General features: G+C 43.1%; 1 protein-coding gene across 8 annotated transcripts in view; it reads right to left on the minus strand.

The window, feature by feature from the left end:
- Positions 1-733: 733 nt before the first annotated feature.
- The window catches only part of LOC105458374 (CLIP-associating protein 1-A), a 37,121-nt gene continuing 14,269 nt past the window's right edge, over positions 734-23,585 (minus strand). Inside the window, exons 1-24 of one of the 8 annotated variants that reach the window (XM_011703630.1) lie at positions 18,122-18,865; positions 13,655-14,021; positions 13,258-13,289; positions 13,082-13,166; positions 12,319-12,396; positions 11,657-11,814; positions 11,338-11,574; positions 10,799-11,052; positions 10,497-10,687; positions 10,197-10,322; positions 9,858-9,974; positions 9,539-9,634; positions 9,274-9,454; positions 8,083-8,314; positions 7,345-7,410; positions 6,796-7,130; positions 6,384-6,687; positions 6,105-6,292; positions 5,871-6,021; positions 5,659-5,788; positions 5,414-5,573; positions 5,122-5,335; positions 4,831-5,037; positions 734-4,743 (exon numbers count right to left, since the gene is read on the minus strand). In XM_011703630.1, coding sequence (XP_011701932.1) covers positions 4,537-4,743; positions 4,831-5,037; positions 5,122-5,335; positions 5,414-5,573; positions 5,659-5,788; positions 5,871-6,021; positions 6,105-6,292; positions 6,384-6,687; positions 6,796-7,130; positions 7,345-7,410; positions 8,083-8,314; positions 9,274-9,454; positions 9,539-9,634; positions 9,858-9,974; positions 10,197-10,322; positions 10,497-10,687; positions 10,799-11,052; positions 11,338-11,574; positions 11,657-11,814; positions 12,319-12,396; positions 13,082-13,166; positions 13,258-13,289; positions 13,655-13,859 — 3,954 coding nt within the window. In that variant the 5' untranslated portion in view covers positions 13,860-14,021; positions 18,122-18,865 and the 3' untranslated portion in view covers positions 734-4,536. Of the gene's footprint in view, positions 4,744-4,830; positions 5,038-5,121; positions 5,336-5,413; positions 5,574-5,658; positions 5,789-5,870; positions 6,022-6,104; positions 6,293-6,383; positions 6,688-6,795; positions 7,131-7,344; positions 7,411-8,082; positions 8,315-9,273; positions 9,455-9,538; positions 9,635-9,857; positions 9,975-10,196; positions 10,323-10,496; positions 10,688-10,798; positions 11,053-11,337; positions 11,575-11,656; positions 11,815-12,318; positions 12,397-13,081; positions 13,167-13,257; positions 13,290-13,654; positions 14,060-18,121; positions 18,866-23,585 lie in introns of those variants that run through there. The other 7 variants (XM_011703629.1, XM_011703624.1, XM_011703622.1 and 4 more) reach the window with 7 other exon arrangements.

The raw sequence follows: 23,585 nt of genomic DNA on the forward strand, positions 1-23,585 counted from the left end.
TCGCACGCTCTTCTTCGGTCATCGCGGGCGCGCGCGAGTATATTTTCTACGGAAGGGTAACGAGCGCGAAAAGGGATGTAACAGCGAATGTACGAGCGCTGCCGCGTCAAAGGGTCGCAAAACGCGGCCGGGTCTTCCGTCAGTCGGCGCCTTCGTAGGGACGTCCGACGGTATACGCGCGCTCGCGATACGCTCGGGAAACAGCGCCGATCTCACGGGGATCCGCTATGCGGGACGGTCGTAATCGTAAAGACTATCTGCGCCGCGAGACTCGACAAACGAATAGATAATAATGGAAATTCGTCGCTCACCTTCTCGGCAATTTGACTAATCAATTCGCCGACCCTCGCGATTAACCTTGATCGAGTTTCTCGTTCCATGGCGCGCGTCGTAATTATACCCCGAGATATTGTCACCGCGCTCGAACGTAATTGACGGGATAAACAGCGATAATACTCACGTCTGCGTAGCCGTGGCTCGAGGAAGTAGCACTCTCCGCATGCATTATCGAATCACACACGCGCGAACGAAAGGACGAAATTTCAGAGACGCGTCGCGAACTCACTGAACCTACGCGAGATCCGTTCGAGTTCGCAGTCGTGCATTGGCCAACTTCAGGATGCTTCCAGGGCAAGCGGGACGCTCGAATCGGCCGGAACTGAAAACGGAACGTAAATCTAAACAGATAATGTGGAAATGGAAATTTTTTCTTGACGAAAATTAAAATGCGTGATTTATAACACACGTACATATTTGTTAAGGAACGTTTCTTGGAAAATTTTACTAACCACAAGCTTTTTCAGAGATTTTCACAGATCGAATTCGCAGCGAGAAAGATGTGTCTCACGCTCATTTAATACGTCAAATATGAAATATATTAAACATAATCGAACGTGTGTAAAATTCATGGCAATAAAGACGCAAATATAATTATATAATACGCTCTTTGTTTCATTTATAAATAATTGCAATGCCATTCACTCGTACTTCCTCAGAGAATCATGCCATTTCAAGTCGAGCTTTCGCCCACGCTGTTAAAGAATCTCGAGTCTATTAAGGTATCGCATATAAATTACTTCTCGAATTTCAGAGATAAGGTCGCATAGCGGATCGCACGAGTCGGTCGATCATCGCGCACGCACGTGGAATTTCTTCCCCCCCCCGAACCTTTGGATCGCGACGGGAGGAAGGGGATAGTTGCGCCAATTTTGGGGGAGCATCTCGCGCACCGCGCGTAAAGCGAACGAATAAAACTGCGACTTGCAACCGCCGGATGCAAAAAGAAAAAAGGGAAGAAACGCGATAGCGGTGCACGTGGGGGAGGGGACGGCGGAACGCTTAACGACGAATTTATTTATGCGCGCGCGCGCACGCGAAACAGTTAACAGCGGGTGTTAACAAACATTAAAATGATAACGCATGGGAGGGCTTACATCCTATATAGCTTCTCGCGTGGGCGGCCGAACGATCCGGCCTCGCGTTCGAAGAAAAAGATAAAGGCGAGGCTGTCGCGGAGGACCGTTCGCCCATCCATCGCCCATCGCCAAAATCCTCATTTACATCACACACGCAATCGAGCTTACAGTTACAACGCAAGTCGAGTATCGGTATAATATTAATAATAATAATAACGCCCGTAAAACTTAACAGAACAAGCAAATCGATAAACACGATCACCACGCAGAGCCTGGCTGTGTCAGAGAGCCTCGTATCCTCAGCACGACCAACGCTGCAGGCAGTGACGACGAGCTACCTAATCCGTATATCAATTATTATATTACGTATAATATAATTACACGTTCTTCTAAGTATTATATCGTATAATATGTATATATATACACACAATCACGTGTCACACAGGCCATGCCCTAAATCGGCGCGAAGTCAAACGTACCGCCAAAGTGTTTGAATATCGAAAATTCGAAGTTTTCAGGCGCAAGATTCGCAAGATTCGCATGTTTCAAATACACGTCGCGTATATATTTAAAATGGATCTTGCGAATTAATTTTAGCCCTCGACTCTTGCGTCGAGCCCTTTAAATTTTGATTCAACTCGATTTTCGCAGACGACCCGTTACTCAATGGCGCATTTGAACCTTCAGCGGATTTAGGGGCGCGATTAAATCCCTCAATCAGAATATTGTCGCGCGTTAATATCGATTATTTAATTGCGCAACGAGGATGCCGTCTCGTCTCTCTCTCTCTCTCTCACGAGAGGACTTGCCCAGAAACCGTTTCTATTTATCTCGACAATAATTTGACAATTCAGCATTTCGAACAGGGTGTCGTACAAGCGCAGAGTAAATACACGCGTGTGGAATAAATATCTATTCGTGAAATGTACTTTCGAGATTCTATTCGGAGCGCAGAATGGGAAAAATATCGAGTCCATCTAGAATTTCCTCTATGCTACGAGAATAATCGAGAAGATCTTTTTCTTCTTCTTTTTTTTTTCTTTATCGCGAAGCGTTCATATTTGTACGACGTCGGCAACAGTCAAAGACCTCTCGCGTAGTAGTAATCCTCCTCTATAATCTCGACCGTGCTATGCGCGAAATTGGTTTCTAGGTGATGCTGAAAGACAATCTTCAATCAAATCCCGTCGCGTCGACGCCGAAGGCACCAAGTAAAAGAAATACAGTCTGTCTCGTGTTTTCCCTTTCAAATTACTCCTCTATTCATTCGATATTTTGCATTTTCTTTGGCACTATTTGGCCGTATTGTGTAAATTACCGCGTCATCACGCTGAATTATCGAGGTATTATCAGACATTCACATTCTACCATAAGTGACTCACGCTTTTCTCTACCTGTTTTACGTTCGGTATATTCGTGTATTAACGTCGAACATTTCCGAAAGAAAAAGAAAAAACAAAAATGATTTTTCGACATTTCTCGTAATGCTTCAATGCTTCGCCTTGACAAATTCATAATAAAATTAAGATTTATTATCCTTACTGTATCGTAACTCGTGACTAAATATATGTAGTAAGAAAAGGACAAAAGGGATGATTTACGACGTAGAATATATAATATATAATTTTTTTTTCTTATACAGTAAACAGAAACGACAATGGCACAAAGTGTTACTAAACTCGTTACGTTAGCGTTTGATTTAGCGTTCATTCAATTATTGGCAACGTGATGAATAGTTTAAGTGTTAACGTTAGTCTCGAGCGCAGATCAATTTTACTAATCACTGCTACTTTATTTATGCTTGCTTCTTAAACACGCGCTAACTTCTCGGCCACGCATCTTTCATGCTCTCACATTAAACTCTTGCTTTCTCTCTCACACACACATATATTCTTTCGTGTATATATATGTATTATTTGAGTGTCTATGCATGGTTCCTCAAAAAAGACTCGACTATTTCGTTTGTGTCTTTTACGTCATTGTGCGTCCTTGGGAATCTGACTAGCACGAAGATTTCAAACGAATAAATTATACACTTTCCACTTTTCCTTATCACGTGTCGTTGCTGTGCATCACAACGTATCGCCGGATACATACGATTAACGCTCGACGCTGAACGTCGATTCGATATTAAATGTAAATAAAACGTATGATATAAATATTTCAGGTTTGCTGATTAGTCCGAGTAATTATGGTGTTCGAACTATACGAGAAATAGCTAAATCATCCGTAAACAGTGATGTTGCATCGCGTTCTCTTAGTTTTATTACCCGTCTCGCTGAATTATTTTTCTCATGGCGAATGAAAGGTTTGAAATCCCGGGAGAGAAAAAAATATTTCCAATCCTACTGCTCGCGAAAATAGAAATAAAATCTCTGTCACGTATCGACAAAAATACTGGACTTTCTGAATACTGTAGCTCTCTCTACTATAAAATACGACATAGCTCGCGTACGGATCAATGTATGTACAGTAAGAAAATAAAAAAGAAATTAGCAAAATTAAACGAATCGAGTTGTTCATTTCGCAAACAAATATATTGTATAAATAATTTCACAATCTTTCCATAGAAGAAAAAAACCTCGCGAGCGCGTATCACGGAAATGATACTTGAAGACGACATATCTGCCAATCGAAGTTACTATGTGACACTCGCTTAAAAGCGTACTTGTATAATCAATATAATAGCAATACAGCTATTTTTCACACTCAAAAGACGAAAAAAAATCAGTATTTCATACGTAATAAATTATCTCTTTGAAAGCTTTACTCTCTTAATAAGAATTAAATCATCATGCACAAGTCGCCCTTATTCTTCTATATAAACAAATAATTCGACAAACCTAACATCGAAGCGTTGATTCCGTTGATGCATCGCTGCCGTCTCTCGAGCAGCGATTCGCATGCACGCCGACGCGAAATGACGCACACACACACGCACACATCAGTCTCAATCGTATCAAAACTTCCGAGTCATACTGTTAAAACCGTCGTCGTCGATCGACCATCAAGACGGATCGGACTTACTGAGGAAGCTAACTAGCATTCGCTCATGCCGCGCGCCGAAGCGGGCGAACCTCTTAAGTATCGCGACCCTGAGAGTCGTGGTATTGGATATTGGTTAATTCTTGTTGTTGCTACGCGGACTCGCCGGTTGACTGTTCGCCTGTTGCTGCGCGCGCTGTATGTAGATGTTCAGCAGCTTGAGCTTACTGGAGTACAGGCAGCTCAGGTGCGGCTTCAGCGCCTCTTCGCCGACCGCGACATGGATCGCCACCATGCAGAAGACCGCGCTCTTACGAACCGCGCTCTCGGAGTCGTCATAAGCCTACAATATGAAAAACAAAGAAAATATAATCATTATATAACGCAATGTTAAATAAAAATTTTCCAAAAATTTATTAACTTCTCTTACCTTAATAAGGCCAGGCATAACCTTGGAAAGATGAGGTTCGATAGCTTCACGACCCCAATGCTCCACCACTTTGTGCAACATTTTTATCGCGCCCATATTCAATGGATATGTCTCCGTAGCGATGATAGTGGAGACCAAATGGATAATTTGTTCCGGCTTTAAAACCATGGCCATCGTCGCCGCGCACTTCTCCGCGTTCCAAAGAACCTGTAATGAATATTATAACACCGTAGATATATAACGCCATTATTTTATTAATAAAAAAAAAATTAAAACGGAATTAATATTCACTGGAGATCTGCCGCCGCTACCACTGGAAGAATCGACCTTTTGATCGTCTGACTTGTAGGCGTTAATAACTTTCAGTACCAGTAACTCATTGTAAGAGGAAAAACTTTCTATCAACTCGGAACATTTCAGCATATCGATAAACGTTTGCAGCACTTCTACTTGTATCATTTTTCCGTCATTGGATAAACTGTCTAGTAAAACTTTGAGCACTTTTCTGAAATATCAGAGAATTGTTAAATCACCAGAAATAAATCGTCGCGTAAGATACGCGTCAGTTGACATTGTGACGTACTTGAAATTGCGTTTAATATATGACGAATCGCCTTCACGGACATAAAGTTGAAATTCTTGTAACGCCGATACTTTTTCCGGAGTTTGCTCCACTTTAGACTGCAGGGTTTTAACCATGTTATCCACGATTTCTGGTCTGTTTATCGAATCTGGTGATGATCCTACAAAGTAACGTTAAGATTATTTCCATTTTATTGTATACGCAAGATTATTTATGAATTAAAAAAAAACCTAAAGCATACATACCATGCGTTTTGTAACCATTGTTCTCTTGAGGTAGAATCAAGTCACCGGCAATTGTATCGGATCCGTTCACCGTTACGTTACTAACAGATCGTCCTCGTTGCGTCGGTGAGGAAACGGATGAGGATCGACCCTGAACATAATTAATTAAGGATAATCTCGGATCTTCCTATCTCATTCTTGTTTTTGTCACGGTATTTTCTTACTAAGCCTACCGAATTGGATAACGTAAGACCTTCCATTCTTTCTTCGACATCTGCCATATTGCTGATACCGCTGTCCTTGCTGGTGGTGGCTCTCTCCAAACGTTCGAAGCCGTAATTTTGAATTTCGGCGGTCGTGCGTCGCAGAGATCTGTAAGGAGAACTTTAAAAGTTAGATTGTTTCGGAATTATAAAATATCCAGAGATTTAATGTTGCAAATTTGTACATGTACGTTGTCCACGTACTTGTATACTTCCTCCAAGTTCTCGTCTCCCCCATCGATTTCAGTCTTCGCGTCCGCTTTAACATCGTTTTTCACTTTCGTTCGAGCTGGCGAGTTCTGCGCTCTAGGCGGTGGCGTACCGGGCGACGCCGGATTACTAGAAGTGGACGATTTCTTCAGGTGGTTCTGCACTAGAGGCCAGGCTGTTTCCTGAAGAAAAAAATAAAACAAAATGATGCAACGCGAGACCGATACGAGGAAACGCTGACGAGTAAACCGGTAGTTAGTTCATTCAACACACCTGATAGGATTTCGGTAACTCGGAGAATATCATAGTAACTTGAGGCGGATTGAGATTGTAAAGTGATATCACAGCGTTTTGCGCGTGCCTCCTCACATCGTGGCTTTTGCCGTCATTCGACCAGTCGAGCAGCCGTGCGAGTGCTGTCGCTGCAGAACTGCCCAGCGCGCACGGTTCTGCCGTTTCAGCGATCTGCGTGATAAAAGTCAATGCTGCTACTTTCACGCGAGTATTTGGTGTTTGTGTTGGATCTGTCAGATACCTCATCACAGCTGGTAGAAGTTTGTGGCCCGGGAAACAGTCTCTGGAGACAAAAATCACATTACGTGTACAAACAAATATAATAAGCCACAGTAAAAACTCGACGGACGATGCAGCACCGCGTGCAATAAAACTCCGTATGAATCCTCACCTCACAACATCAAGCGTTTTGTGAATTTTTGTTTGTATAGATCCCAATAGACCATCGGTGCCTAACTTATTGAGAAGTCTCGCGCACAAAACATACAACCAGTCGCCGAGACTTTCGTTGTGAGTAATTATCAGTTCGTTCAACGTGTCCAAGAACAAACTAAACACCTTGGTGTGGGAATCCATAAACATTTTCGTAAAAATATCCGTCACTCTGCGCAAATCTGTCGTTGTCAAACGACTTCCGCTGCTCAAATAATGTTGCAAGCCGACTAAGCCTTCTTTTCTGTCTCCCCAATGTTTGTGAGCACAGTTTTCAATGATCTCTTTGATGTCCTGTAAAACGAGAAATTATTGCTTTCGTATCGCTTTCCAAGTATTAATGTCAACACATAATTATATTCTGAAATATTTTTGATGTAAAAAAATAAGTAACAAAAAAAAACAATCTCTCTTTTTTTATTAATGACGTACAATTGCTGCACTAATTGATTTAAGAATATCCAATGGTTTTACTTCAATGTGCAGAAATGAAAAGAATTTAACAAACCTTCGGGATAGACTGATCCCATAGATCACGGTATAGTCTCGGTTGAGAGCCACTCCACGAGAACGACTAATGGGTAGATGGACGATGGAGAGATATGGAGAACAGAACGGCGTGTCGCGTTAGTCCAAACCAAACAAATATGCCGCAACAAAACCAAAAGTAAAAACCAGACATGCATTAGCTACATCATCATACAGTGCTAAAAGCTTCATAAAGAATTTTTATTCGTTTTCTTCGTTAATAAAAATTATTTTCTTATTTAATAAAAACTTGATATCATTTCGTGATAAATTTGTGAAGTAATTTCATTTTATGTCTTACAAAAAAATTGTCTTAAATATAAAATCATAAAACAGAAATATTCATTATTTTGAAGTGCATCAATTTGCATGCTATTAAAATTAAAATAAAATCTAAGTATTGCATATAAGCGTTAACCAATCAATTATAAAAAGCGGTAGACCTATTAATTATCGTATAAAACGTGTGTAAATTTCTATTAAATGTAGCACATGATACGTGTAATAATATGCGTGAAATGTTCAATCTCTTCTTGAACACGCGTGTGCTAGCTTACACGAAAAAATTAATTTAACAATTAACACATTAAATAACTTCGATTCCGTAATGTGACATACATCCACTTTTGATCGAAGTAACAAAAAAATCCAATACTGAAGCCAACGAGTGCGTTTCACTTTCTCATTTCTTTGATTTGCTAATAAAACTTGCACTTACATCACTGGCTCGTCTAAAACCGTCTATGCTTCTTTCCGAGCATATACTGCTGTTTTCGCTGTCGTCACTGTGATCGCCTTTGTTGCCCGGTAGTCTGGTGTAGTTGTCGATGCTATCGAAAGTCAGAGCATCCGCCAAAGCGGACTCCGCTTCGCGCGACTTCTGCAGCATCTTTTGCGCCATCACCGGTGGTCTGGTGCTGTCCGTTGGCGACATATGTATGTTTCTCCCTCTATAAATTCAAATAAATAACAATTTTTAACTGTTTATGTATATTATACAGTGGTATGTATGTGGCGCAAGGAGCTGCGCGGCAGCTTCCTGTGCCAAAGATCCAGATTCAAATCTACCCAGAACAATACAATTTTAAAATCGATTTTAATCGATTTGGAAATGATCGCCACCTCTCGGAAGGCAAAAGCGAGCCACCGAGAGTAACCCAGGAAAATCTCTTCTAACGCCGATTCCAAACTGGCATTAAAACTGTAGGACCCGTCATGTCAGGTCTGGCTGTACGCGGACCAACGTACGAGCATTTAAAAATCATTTTCTCAGAACAAACTGTTATTATTAATATGAACGCGTCAATCAGATTGCTTTAGAAAGGGCACGTATCGTGCTGACGCCGAAACTCGAAGTGAGAGAAATTCTCGTCATCGAGCTTTCGGTGAGATATTTAAAAGTTAAATAAATTGACAATTGAGGAAGGACTTGATGTCAAGCCGAAACGATCGTTTGATTGTAAATTACCGTATGTAATTAATTTTGATTAATGTACTTTGTTAGCACGAATATCCAGCTTGACTTCTTGCTCTATTCTATTATTAATTTTAAATGATTTTTTTATTTCAGATACAGAGCGAGAAGTAATGCTTTTGCCGACCCTAGCGTGTTTTCTCCAATGTATCGTGGCTAATTAATGCTCGACAATCTCATATTAGCCACTATTTAAGCGGTTACTATTATCGATTACTTTGAGAGACATCAAGGAGCGTTTATACGACGCATCCAGAATTATTAAAACAGTCACTTCAGCTTGTTCAGGAAAGTTGTTTTTACATGCCCATATATTTACGGATATATAGAAAAGATTGTCTACGCACTGACAAGAGTATGGCATGCAAAGAAAAGAAGATACAATGATATAATCATACGAATTTACAGCATAAACGATTGTTATAAATTGCTTACCTAAGTTTGCTCGCGAAACTCCTGTCCATTCCGAATCTCTGCGGACTAGGTTCGCGACTGTTGCTTGTGCTGCCAATTGTGTGTCCGGATAATCGCCTTGGCCTGCCTATCAGTGATTCACCCTCGCGATTATACGTAGCGTAACTTAATCTAGACGACGGAGAACCCGATCTACTGCTAGCTGTAATGAGAAAAAAGTTTTCGTTAAAGATTCACCGTTTGCACGTTTCGTTTTTTCCACAAAAAAAAAAATTATAGAACGTACGTTGAGATTGTGAAACTCCCGACACTCTCGTCCTCGTCCTTGCCATTCTTTCTGGGCTAGCAACCGCACTGGGATCCGGGGATTTACTAGGACGAGCTGAAGCAATATAAAAAAAATGTGCAACAGTCATTTTATATGCATCGCTAAAGCCCCATCCTACATAAGTCGCAAACGCACAACGCAAACGCGAAGGAAAAAAAATAAAAAAAAAGAGAAACGTCCGTGTTTACGACGTATGTAGATGGGCTTTGAAAATTATTCTATATTAAAATAATCAATATTTTCGACTGCATAGTAAATTTAATAAAATATTACTCACGAATAGCTGCTGCTGCTTTCTGTCTGCTCATGTTCGCATACATCAACCTCGCTTTCGCCCTTTGAGCAGCTTGCAAGTCAATCGCGCTGGTAGATCTAACTCCTGGTGTACCTCGATCTGTAGAAATATAAAACAGATTAATTCTGCGGTATTATTAATTCTTGCGTCACGTAACTTCTACTTTACAACTTCTGTGCAAGATAAAAAAAGAAAGGAAATTAAAGACAGTTCTCCGTTCGTGCATTTCTTTTTTTGCAGTGTGACGTAACGTAATGTACAAAGTGCGATTTATCTGTGAAGAAAAATACAACGAACAATTACAGTAAATAGGACAATTACAGTAACTGTCTGTCGGTCTTTGTAGTATCGGGATACCAGATTGACGATAAGACCGAGGTAAGGACGGAGTACGTCTGAGCGGGCCGTGCGGTTGACCCGTGGTCTGATGCAAATTTTCCGTACTACCTTCGTATGTTTAATGTAAAGAAGAAGTCACAAAGCAGCATGAAAACAGAGTGACAAGTCCTTTATATTAGGAACGCAGTACGAACGATAACATCAATATTATTCAAATTGCAAACGTAATCCGTTTTAATGGAGCGTTTAAATCGCGGTAATAAACAGGCGGAAAGTCTTTACCTGCCGCGCTCATGACGGGTCTGGCTGTACGTGGACTAACGCTCGACGATCTCGCATTAGCTACGATGTTTAAGCTGTTGCTGCTACCGCTGTTGCTGAGAGACATCAGGGAGCGTTTATATGATGCGTCCAAATTATTAAGAAGAATCTCAGCTTGCTCGGGAAAATGATTTTTAAATGCCCAGAATGATCTATAAAAAAAAGTGACAAAAAAATTAATAAAATTATTAAATCAATCTCTTTGTAAATAAAGACAGGCATCGTCGGAACTAAACCGGCTGTAAAAAAAAAATTATACTCACTTCCTAGCGAAAACTCGCGCTTCCGCGTCGGAATCTGCGATGCCCTTCTTGAGCGCGTCCGGCAATATTGTTATGTGCTTCTGCAATATCTGCGTAGGCCAGGTCTGCAGGATTAAAGTCAGATATTCCCAGGACGCCCTGCGAATGTCTTTGCTCTTGTTGCTCACGCACGATATAATAATAGGCACATATCGACTGCACTGGGTATTTTGAAGGATGAACCGAACTGCCACCGCACCGGCTGTCGCCACGACCTAGTTTACCATGAAAATGGAAAGAGTAATTAAATTCTCCTAACTCTTACGGAGATTAAACGTAAAAACTAAGTGGAAATGCATTTTACAGTGAAGATGTGTAATTAAGACTCGATATAGCGATTTCGAAAGTAACAGAACAATAATAAGGATCTAAATGTAGCGATCGTGGCGTAGAAAGCTGTGCGTCTGCCTTCTGTGCCGAAGACCCGGGTTTAAATCCCACCAGAAACAAATCGAATTTTATTCCGTAGCAAATATATCTAACGTTCTATGAAACCTCACCTTGGCACTGTTCTGTATGAGGTTCATTAACGTCAGCAAAACCGCCTCGCCAAAACTGGCGAATTTGGTCTTCAGGCTCTGACTCAGAAAGGCGAGAGTTATACATGCTTCTCGCGCTACTTGGGATCGAAGGTCAGTGCAGGCCTGCTCGAACGGTCGCTGTACGCTCTTTAGGCACTCGTAGAAATTTTCGTAATTAGTGCCACCCGCAAGCACAATGGCTCTCAATTTTTTCATCTGGAAAAGCCAAGAAAACAACCGATAGAAAATCGTTAGGTTCACGTGAGAGAAGGTACTCTCGTCCCCTTGCGATACGTACGCTATCCATTTTTTGTTTCCAATCCTTTTTGTCGTCGCCCACAGTCTCCCTAATAATTTTCATCTGTTCTTCGAGGTCCTTCGCCGAGAATAGATTGACGGTAGGCACGTCCTCGAACGAAGTCATAAAGCATTCTTCGTCAACGGCTCCGGCTTGCGCTGTACAAACAATGATAACATTTTATTATGTTCGCTTTAATGCGGAAATATACACATGTGCGCTAAGGAATCCTTTCTAAGAATTATACTTTCCATGCTTTGCGCACTTTTAGAAATTGTCAATGATTACGATACTAATTTTAAATGTTACACATATTGCTATGAATTGCTATGAATAATGCTCAAGCAAATGCAAGTAAAAATTAACGAAAATGATATGACTGCACGTGATAATAAATAAGCGCTGTGTGTAGTTACATGTCAAGTTATATGAGAAGCGTATTGACCAAGAAGCAATAACGCGCAGGACATATTCATTAATTGGGGAAAAATTTATACAATTTATTAAGGAAACTCCGTGTTACATATTCGCGTTTAAGATTTTGAATTGTATATAACAGCGTGATTATCTGTACTATTTTATCTTTTAGTCGGAAATATCTGCGGATCTCACAAAATATTTTCTAAAATAATAATTGCCAATAGTAAAATTTAGAAATGTACCTGATGTCGACCTTACTGACAGAGCTCTTTTGACGGTCGCTGCCCTTGGGACCGCGTAGGATGGAGTGCCAGGAGGAGCTGTTTTCATGCAAGCGAACAGTTAGCGTATTTTTGTCATCGAAACGTTAACATACGTTGACCCTTGGCTGATGAATCTTTCCGACAATATATTGTTACACAAAATGCAAAAGTAAAGCCGCATTGCGGTTAAAACTAAGCGTAAGTAAGGATTATTGCGACATATATATTTCCCATGTGCGCTTCGTTTGCAGACCGGGTGCTTCTATGACATCGAGTCAACACTGAGTCATGACATTCACATATAGATATATATTTCGGGTGGGAAGACAAAGAGAGACACATCTCAGGTAAAATACACGAGACAATTGCTCACATAAAAAGCTATTTGATTTGTGCGACACAAACTAGCACTGCTACGTATCTTCGTTCCAATACAATTAAAAAATACCGATAGTTAATGACATTCTAACCAAATACGATACGTAAGTTTTATAAATTAAAAATAACTCGTTCGAATATTTAACATGTATTGCTACTTGCAATTTTTACATCAACAGCTACTAACGAAAACAGTTTTAGAGAAACATGTTTCGCAGTTGCTAAACTTTTGCTATATAACATGCTTAAAAAACTAAATAAATAAACAAATTAAGACTATCAAATTGACGATTAAATCGAAATAGTAATTAAAATAATGAGACATGTGAGATAATTCGGATAAACATTTGAATATATTGAATACCTAAGGCAGAGGATGGTGCTTTAGCGGGCCCAAATTGACCTCTTTTCGGAGGCATGTTGAACCTCTTTACGGGAGCCGATTTGATCTGCAATGGACATTATTTTTTTCTCAAAACGTTATTTCCGTTTATAAACATGCAACAAAGCTATCTATGCACTTTCGGATTCAACACTTACCGCTCTGTCGAGTTCATCGCTGTCCTTGCCAACTGCAACAAAAGAGAAAGAAAATTGTCACAATCACGACTCGCGCATTTTTTTCTCGCTATAATAAATTAGAAGATTTATAAATCGCAGAGTTCTAAAAAGAAATACAATATTTAAAAACAAATATAATCTTATAGAAACAATATTTTATTATATTCTATAAGTTGTTTAATCACAGTATCGTCTTATTTTGTCAACATAATATAACGTAGGTTTTTAATACATAGAAAACATAGAAAAATTAGTGACATCATCGCCATAAAAAAATATCTGTACTGTCAATTAATATATTGATGATATACAACCGCTTTATGTCACAACGACAAGATCGTCGGTTTCATGCGGCAGAATAAATTCATAGGTATACCTAAATCCGGATACAGCCAAGGCGGCTTGTGGATGTCGCAGTGACATCCTCTCGCCCTCGCACCCGGATGCTTCACTATATTATCCCACTGCAGTATCCACCTGCTGCTCGCGTCCCACAATTTCTTATCGATACTGGGATACTTCTTTAATCCCCGGCGTAGGCACCGATGCCCGCTCGGTATTAGCACGTCGGCGTCGTTCATCGTGATCGATGGTGTATACGATATTTTAGCGAGCACGGCAAGGATAAATTCCTCCACATGTCGCGGGAGAATTATAACGACGTTGACATTTCGCCAGCGTCATCGTCACCTTAATAAACCAGTTGCGAGCGAACGTTTTTTCTGTCTTTATCCTCGATTGCACTATAATAATATCTTTTTTCTCTTTCTCTCTCAGGATGCTATAAACGGAGCTTAGAATAATATCGTCGTAATCAAGCTACTTGAAAAAATTTGCATTTAGAACGCATTTAATAATTTGTGACTTTTTAAAATCTTTATTTATTTCCGCCTCTAATTATAACACGTCTTTCAGAGAGGACTTTATAAACATTCCGCTTCGAGTTTTTAATCAGAATAATCGAAGATAGATAATCAATTGTGAAGTGGAATTTTTACGTGCTACGACGATATTTTTTCAGGGATGCGATAAAGAGAGCCCGTTTATCACGTGCAATTAGCGGAGTTATCTGAACTTGTCATGTATGCCGATAGCCTGATGGCGCATGAATTTACAACTCTTTCGATCAAGGAATTCTCTCGCTAATGAGTGTCGGAACTCACGAAAGTGTAAAAGTCTCGAAATACTGTGGGGAAACGTGCGTACACGTGCGAGCGATGTGCGCCGCGCAGCGAAAGTGCAGGTCTTCAGTTTTTCTTTTCCCGCGCTATAAGCCGCCTCGCGTCGAATTAATTTCCACATCCTAATTGGATTCCCGCGAGCGTGCCATATTAATTTGCCGCTCTTTTCCCGCGCGAGCTACTCATTAGACGGTGTAATCGCGCGCGTCAGATGCGTCAGATCTGAACGTGGATGCCGGATTTCGTTTCACTGACCCACGTAATAATTCGTAATAGAAGACAATGACCGAAGAATGCTCCGCTGCTGCTATTTCCTCTGATGGCATTATTTATATTCGACAATTACAATTCTAATTAGCGTCATTAATTTTAACTAGCTACAATAAAGTGTTTACGAAATTGCTGTATTTTAAGAATTAAATTTAGCACAGAATGCGAATTTACTTATTACTTCCCGCTTTCTCTAATTATTACAATATCTCGCGATTTTTTTTTTTTTAGGTGAGAATTCAATCGATGAAGATCCACGAGAGTCGCGTCGTCGCGATATCAAGTGGCATCGCATAAATAAATCATCCTGGGAAAAATGATTGGAATTATTGTGGCGCAAACTGGCAATTTGTGGCAAACGGCGAGAGTAAGCGGCAGTTAGATAATTCTCCATGTATATATATCTCTCTCTCTCTCTGCAGGATTTCAAAATTGCCGGCGTAACAGTTCTTAATGTTTGCTCTTGCCTTTCTCGCAAGCGTCGTATTATCTACCACTCGAGCATTCTTTGCGGTCGCACGCATGCACGCGCTCTCGCATCAAGAGGTTCTGTAATATCCATCCGCGTTTTAACGACGGTAAAGATTCTCTCTTCTCCTGATGCGAGGCAATGCTCTCGGCAACAGGAGTTCGTCGTATTGCTCGAGTTTAATTCTAAATCGCTAATGAGCGCTCCCAATTCCCAATGTTGACTACATTTAAAACCCGGCAACGACAACTGTTCTTTCCCGTGGCAGTTACGATTTTGATAATTGACGCTGAATAATTGACGCTGCAATTTGACTCCTCGAAATTCGTACGTTTGGCGCAAAATGTCTATACTTATTTAGAAATCACCGACGCGTGTCGTTAAGAAATATTACGGGAAGACGACTGCATTCTCGGGGGCCGTGTGAAAGACACCGGTTGACTTCTCTCCGCGCGAAACCAGTTCAATGTTCTCCGATAACTAACGCGAATTCGCATACCTGGCATTACCGGCAACGATCGATAGTCCAATAACAAAGCGAACTGTTATTACACACGTCGCCAGTAATAACACCCGCCCCGGGAATCGAAAATGCGATATAGGTACACCGCCGATATTCCCTCCAGCTGTCGACCGATCGCGACCCATTTATTAATATCTTCGGTACCGCGGGCTTCTCCGGTGTTCTTCGGTAACAATGAACGTGCCTTCACACGCGCCGCGTTACACGTAACAAGATCGGAATAATGAGGAAACCCATTTTCTCACGTTACAGATAGCATCGTCTCGCGCGCGCGCGCGCGGAGCCTTTTCCTCTCGAGTTCCACCGTTCATTCAGATCTCCGCGCGCGCCGTTCAGATATTCCGACGAGTTGCCGGCTGTCGTGCCGGGAAAACTTCGAAACCGCCTGATATTTCGCACGTTCCGACCATCTAGTCGCGAGTGAACTTGCCGCGAGAAATATATGTGATCGCGTATAGTTACAAGCTTGAAAAAGAAGGAAAGAAACGGATTCGAAATTATCGATTCCGACCTGAAAACACCGTTATCGAGGTAAACGAGAGCTCTGCGGAGTGAAACGAGTGGCGATAACGCATCGAGCCCACTTGCAGAGTGAAACGCGCAAGCTAACTTTACGTAGCGAAGCGAACTGTACTGTTTTCGAATAACAAACCATTAAACAAGATCACGCCAACCAAAGAGATCTATGTTAGATTAACAGGCAGCTTTCAGCCCGCCTGAATGTCCACTCGATTTATATCGAGAACGCGTCCATTATTGTGAATATTTTTTTTTTTCCAAGACGGAAAAGAAGGAACGAGCATTCGGCTCACATCGGTCTGCTCCTCAAATCATTCGTGCAGAGACGATCGTGTGGTTTGAATAATAATAAAAAAAAGAAGAAATCATAGTGCTTCCCGGAATCGGTTGCGTCACGCGATCCGGCCTCTATTACACGCAAGCCGATTACCGCACACGTGCGCGGGCATTTATCGCCGACGTGGATTAGCATTGACTAGCGGTAGACCGGCGCGCGGATACCGCGCATATAAAAAGGGACACACCGCGACGTGTATTAAATCACGCAAAAACCGAAGCCGACTCGCCGCGCCGTCCGTTAGAACGTCGCCGGCGAGAGAGCGATCGACGCGCGGCGCGGGTTCCGTCGCTAATTACGGCGCGACCGATCGAAGAGATCTTGATTAATGTGCCGCCTTATTTATGCCGAATAAACCGTGACGCGCGGTTTTGCGCCGCCAATCCCTCTCCCCCCAACCTGCGGCGGGATCTTCGTTTCACGCCTCGTTATAACGCGATTTAGCCGAAACAATGTGCGAGCGTAGACGACGTTCCCCCGGCGCTTTGTGCAGCTCCGTCGCGGCGCCGAAATTGCACCGAACGAAAACTGGTTCCGCGTACGCGACTTCGGCTTACTCATTTACGGGTGTTTTTTTTTCCATCCTTTCAGAAATAAACGGGCGGGCAAACAACGTCGTGAGGGAGAATGCAGAATCCTGTTCCCCGCTTTGCGCAACGTTCGTTGTAACGCAGAAATTAACAGCGCTTTAAAAGACTGTCGAACGAGCGGCCGCGATATGTCTCGCTTTTACGCTCCGAGTAAACGGAATATAAGTGATTAAATGGAAAATGCCGATGGGGGTATTCGACTTTGATTTCAGAACGCGTCATTCTCTTCGTACGCGCGGGGAATCGAGAACGAAGTCGTCGTTCTCTCCGTTGAAAGAAGCAAGAACGAGCGCGCATTGTGTATTACATAATTAAGGCCTTCCTCCCCCTCCCGCCATGCCGGCGTAATACAAACGTGAGTTTTGCATTAACAATCGCCGCGTGCGGCGAGAATGCTCGAGCGAATCTAGTTCATCGCATTCGGCCGAGAAAGTGCATTAATAATTCCGTCTAGCAGCCTCGGAGCGCCGTTTCGCACACTCGCCAACGAATGCGAACACTTTTGTTGATTCCCCCTACACAACACACGGTGTGAAACTTCTCTTATCTTTCTCAAAGCGGGCCCGAAAATGTGATACAGATAGAGACGCAAGCCGGTGCCCGAGTCTATTCGAACAAAAGTTCGACGACGGTATTATCAAAAATTTGCGAGGAGTACAGAGTCCTTCGAGAGTCCCGTGCGATGAAGTCGCGTTTCCAAGACGCCTGACTTCAATTCCCGGCGATGCAAGCCAAGAGATTTCATATCAAAACTTTATTTCCAGGATTCAACGAAGACGGGGACCTGTTTACGCGAAGACGGCATTTGTGCCTGGAAACTGGATACACGAAGGGGATACCGCCGCGTGTCGCGCGCGATTCTTTTCGGGATAAAACGTGGCTCTCGCTCGCACATCCCCGGCGTTCCTTTCCTCAGCACACAGCACTATCTCTTTCTCTCTCTCTCTCTCTCACCGTAGCCGCAGGCGAGCGAAACAATCGGACTCTCGCGTAAGCGAGTCCTATATGCAACTACAACTCGACGAGCGCTCGTTGTTTGTTTCACAAAGCCCGACCGTGCACTGCACTGTCCGCGAGTACCTCCTTCGAGCGCACGAACCGCAATGACGATTTAAAACGACGTCGTCGTTCGCACCGTCGCGTGATGATAGGTATCGATACGAGCGTCGACACGGCACGACACAACGCGAAGCGCGCGATAACGCACCACGCATGCACTTATCGTTTAGAGAAGTTCCGCGCGAGGCAAACACCGCGGCCTCGCTTCGCGAAATGGTCGAGAGCAACAGTCGAGTAGCGTTACACACAGTCACGGGTTCTGAACGAAGCGGCACCACACACAACTACACGGGAATGCAATTTTCGATTCCACGTATATGTATGCATAGCGCCGGAGCGAGGAGGAATAACGCGCGCACTCCTCTCGTTACACGACGATCGTCGCGTTTTTCGTTTCACGGCGAAAGAGAGATAGGCATCGCCGTCGCGTGTCCACATGACGGGGTAAGGTACGTATATCGAAATGACCGATCCTCACACGCGAACCGAAATCACGAGAACGTCTCGTTCCTCGCGCGCGTGTCACCGTGGAAAAAGCGCGAGAGGAAGCGGCGCACACGAGACCGATACATCGCGAGGCGAGGCCTGCCTATACACAACGCGGCGTGCACGGCGTCTCTCACGTTGCTAAACGCCGACTCGTTTACTCTCTCGACCGGGGGGGCTGCCGAGAGTAAGCGCTTATGCGCGGAACGCGAGTAAAGCCGCCGGAGCCGAGTAGGAGGGGGTCCCACACACGGACCTTCCCCTATCGTTGGTTCCCTGCTTGGAAGGGGCCAAAGGCCGTAGGGATGAACGTAGGAGACGAAGGGGCCTCTCCGCCGCACGATCACCGCCGCCGATTCCCGGAAAATCAATGCCGGCGACGCTATTGTGAAGTGTGTCATCGGGGACACAATGATGCAGTCACGAAAACGCAGTTTTCGCGAGGTCGAGCGGTGCGTGTTCCTTAATACTATGCTAGTAACGTACGCCTTACGTGTGGAGTTGTAAAGTTACACAAGAAATTGCGTATTCCAAGTTCCGTCTCTGTATACAAATATCCATCACGCGAGATTGAATTTGTATTGTATTTTAATTTATTTAATTTTATTAATTCTGGCGTTTCGTATTGTATCTTTTTTTTCTCTCTCTCTCTCTCTCTCTCCAACGAAAAGTAAATACTAAATATGATTATAAAATGATTTTTTTAATAAGAAATAATATATAATATAAATACTATTTCATTTTTACCTGAAAAGCCTTGTGTATTTATTTACGACGAATACGGCAGAAAAGATGAGCGTCAATTATAAGGTATTGCGATCGATCAAGGCCATATCTTCGTTGCGTTAAAATAATAATTATAAAGCCCTCGATCGCCATTGCATTATTCTCCAAGAAACTTATTACATCCCGCTATGCTATAATACGGGATGGTTGCTTGCTTCGCTGCGTCTCGCGCGGCGCAATCGTTCACGAAAGGAAAACCCAAGCTTGATCGGCAATAAAATATGAAAGCCGAATTGTCCTGTCAATAATTACGGGCTAATTGGCGCGCGGGCTAATTAACGCCGGTCTCGCCGGTAAAAGCAAGAAAGTCGAAGATGTCGCAATCGCCCGAGAGATACACACACGCTCCGAGAGTGCGTCAAGCTTTCTTGCCTTCGCCGCCGCTTTTGCATTCACGTGCAAAGGTGCGAATTGCATCTGCGCGCGGCTTTCTTTCGCGTCCGTGCTTTCCATCGGGGGAGAAGCTGGGGGGAGGGGGGGAAGGAGGATTAACGTCCCCAAAGATGAGATCGACCGAGTTTCACCGTCGGCAGAATAAAGAACGCCGAGCGATCGAAATCGGGCACTGACTAATCGATTTACTTTGTCGTCCTGAAGACCCGAAAATGTCATTTGCCAATTTGCCCATGTGGCGGCCAGGGCCGGTTTCGATGATGAATTCAACGCAGCTCATATAAAAATCAACGATTCCTTTGATACATTTTTAATTATAAGTAATGACTCAACTAATTTTAAGATTACATTAAATTGAAAATGCGAAAATAAAAGGGATAAGACAGTAAATGTACGCAAAATAAATATATAAAAACATACATATATGTGTGTGTGTGTGTGTTGTATACTAAACTCATGTTATCTATATCGTATTTCTTTGTCAAATTCTGCTTTCGAGAGAAATCTCAATATATATATTTTCACTTTTCGTCTAAATCTTTAGCCGGCCCTGCATATGAAAGAAACACCGCCGCCGCGCCGTCCGGCCCGATTTCGAAAGGATCGACAAATTGACCGCGATGGAAACAGGTGGGTGATTGATGCGGTCCGATTCAATTTGCGCGAGTTTTAAGTCCGTCGGCCCGGCCCGGCCGCGGCAGAAGCGATCGAAAGTGAGAGATGGGGGAGCAGGGAGGAGAGATTAATGTGGCTCGCGCGAAATAAGGCTCGGTTATGTCGCTTGTAATAAACAAAAAAGGACCGAGAGACGCGCGCCGTGTCGAAACGCCGCCCTCGTAAATCTGTCGTTAAAAAGCCCGCTCGCGTGTTTCGGATCGAAGACACGTGAGCGTAGTGCACGCGGGACGTTACGTAAGATTCGCGCGAAACTTTAGCGGTGGATCCTTTGACGAAATTCACTTTCGATCGCCGACGCTCCTTTCGCGAACAATTCCGACGCGAGATATCGAGGAAAGATGGCAGGAAATGTCTCAGGACACTGGAACTCGTTATTTCAGTCAACCAAATCTACGAACTCGTAAATATACGGAGCTAACTTCAAGCGGGCTTTGATTCCAATCCGCGAATTCCAGGAGCTCGATAGGATCGATGGAAGATTCGATCGATGCGTTTCCGCGGGAAGCGAGATAATAAATTATTGCCGTGGCCGAGTATCGCGTAACCCTTAATTAACACGCGACGCGTTGCATTAAGGCATAATTAAGCGCGAGATACGCAGCTTGCGGGCAGCCGGATCAAGCGGATCGATTATGCGATTACAATACTTAACTGTAACGACCGGCAAGATTACGTCTTGCGCGACGTATTCCCCGATATATAATTCATATTTATCTGCGTATCTTTGGAAATATATCGCGTACTCAATCATTATTTAAATTACACCTATATACATTAAACTCTTTCCAATAAATCGTTTGAGAAATTTACAAAATATCTTGGAAAAAAATTCTGTAATGTTTTAGAGACTCGAAAGAATCTGTCGGACCCCGCGCGATTGCACAGCTTTAGGGTCAAGCGACGTTGAATAGTCCAATCATTTGGCGTGATATAAAATACCGGAAGAGCGTATAAACGGCCTCCTCGTAGCCGTGCCGCGATTTTCACGATGCGACGCTATCGTGAAAATACTTCGCGGCTTCGCGGATGTTTTCTAGACGTCATCGGGTGGACCGGTGAAAAAAAACTGGGCCAACGCACGATGGCAATTTCCCCCGCTCCTTCTCAAGTGCCATCCTCCTTTCTTTCTTTCTCCCTCTCTCTCTGTCTCTCTTTTTGTCTCGCAATTATGCCTGCATATTCGTATGCACGATGGGAAGCGGGTATCGGTAATTACACCTGACGGTATAATTAAGGTATATGCGAACGTGGCGGCGGCGTGGGCCGAAGGAGTTGTGTGCCGCTGTCTTCTGTTCTCTCGCGAAGCTTGTGCCGCCGCACGCCGATGCCCGCCTCCTCAGAAATTCAGCACGGACGTGCGTTACGGAACGGCGTGTTACGGAAGAGCGGGAAAAGAGTCAGAAAATAACACGGCTTCCGGCGAACGGCTCTCGCGCCGTTTCCCGGCTGTCGTGGGGAATCGCGCCGGGTGTCCTTGGTGAAAGCGAGTTAGTAATTTAATTCGTTGGTAATTAGCGTTGCGCACTCGCGTGTTTGCGACGTTCAACACGTGAGAGGGAAAGAGAAAGAGATGAGGTTTGCGATACAGAAATTAACCGGAACGTGAGCTGGAAACAAAACGACCTCATTTTTTAGAAGATGTGAAAAAAATTGTCAAGTCACTCTTTGCAAAAAGTCGACGTTGTCCGTCTCAGAAGCGTATTTAAATAATTTTAAGGTCTTATTTCTTTGCGCGACATCAATGAGATTTCGAATGAAAAGACGTGAATTTAGAGAAAAATAGCCGACAATAATTGAAGTTGCGCGAGTCCGCCGAGTATCAAAGTGGTGGTCGAAGGCCAATTTATGATGAGCAATCGAACGTCGCCGGCCACTCGCGGGACAAGAATCATTACGGACACTATTATCAGCGAAAATAAGTCGACGTTTGAATTCCGTTTTTTTTTATGTTTTGCGTCGCAAAGAGAATGAGACGTATAATTAGCCACTAAACTAAACTACTCGTCGAACGACCTTCGCCGAGCGAGGAAATAATGATGCGAGAGCCTCGAAAATGCGCAGGAAATTGACAGCATTGACCGTGCATCAAAGACGGTGGCGGTTTGAAAAATTACCGCAAGCTGATGCGTATATAAAGATAGATTTGGTTGAGAATTCTCGGTTGAGACCTTCGTCGATTTCCTGCTTCTTTTTTTCCAATTTTTACCTCGTAAAAGATTTTTAAAGAGTTATCATCAGATTAAGGCCCACATCGTTGATCGATGCTATTTTAATTAATAAGCCAATTTATTTAACTCGCCTCGCGTTCGTGAGTTAAATTCACTGTAAATTTTTATGTCGCGTTGAAGTAAATACGAGTGCTCTAAATATAATCATTAAGTAAAAAGTACAGTTTAAAATCTAGAGTGAAATAATTTACGCGGCTTGTTTTGCGACGCTCGACGCATTTGTGACGCTCGACGCTCATGAATGAGACTGTGAATTAGCAGATGCTTCATTACGATAATGTAAGAACCACCGCCGGCGAAACGGGACGCCCAGTTCCGGGAGGAGGAATAAAAGAAAAGCCGCGAGCGATGGTCGATTATAGATTTTCTGGGTGGCGTCACGCGCCACCATGAGATCATCGGCATCGGAAAATGTGAGCGTCAATTCCCGCGTGCGAGGCACTCACTGCCGTTAGAGAGACAACGCTAAGAAGAATCGCCCACACGGCATCCGCGTCGAGAAGGCAGGCGATAATACCTCGTCGTTACATAATAGCGCATATACATTGCGGATAATCGCGCAATAAACGCTTATCGTGCGCGACGCCGTGTGTCGCGGGTTAGGCAAACAATTACGATACCATTATAGAGCAAGCCGGTCCCTTTTTGTTTGAGAGGAATCGTGACGCGTAAAGATTCTCCAATTCTCCGATTTTCGCTCGCTCGCTCGATTGTCTGACGAACATGTTCCATCGTATTTTCGATTTTTATTTTACGAAAAGCAAATCGTATAAAATAAATAGTCATAA

The sequence above is a fragment of the Wasmannia auropunctata genome, unplaced genomic scaffold (assembly GCF_000956235.1).
Source record: "Wasmannia auropunctata unplaced genomic scaffold, wasmannia.A_1.0 LD334538.1, whole genome shotgun sequence".
Lineage (NCBI taxonomy): Eukaryota > Metazoa > Arthropoda > Insecta > Hymenoptera > Formicidae > Wasmannia > Wasmannia auropunctata.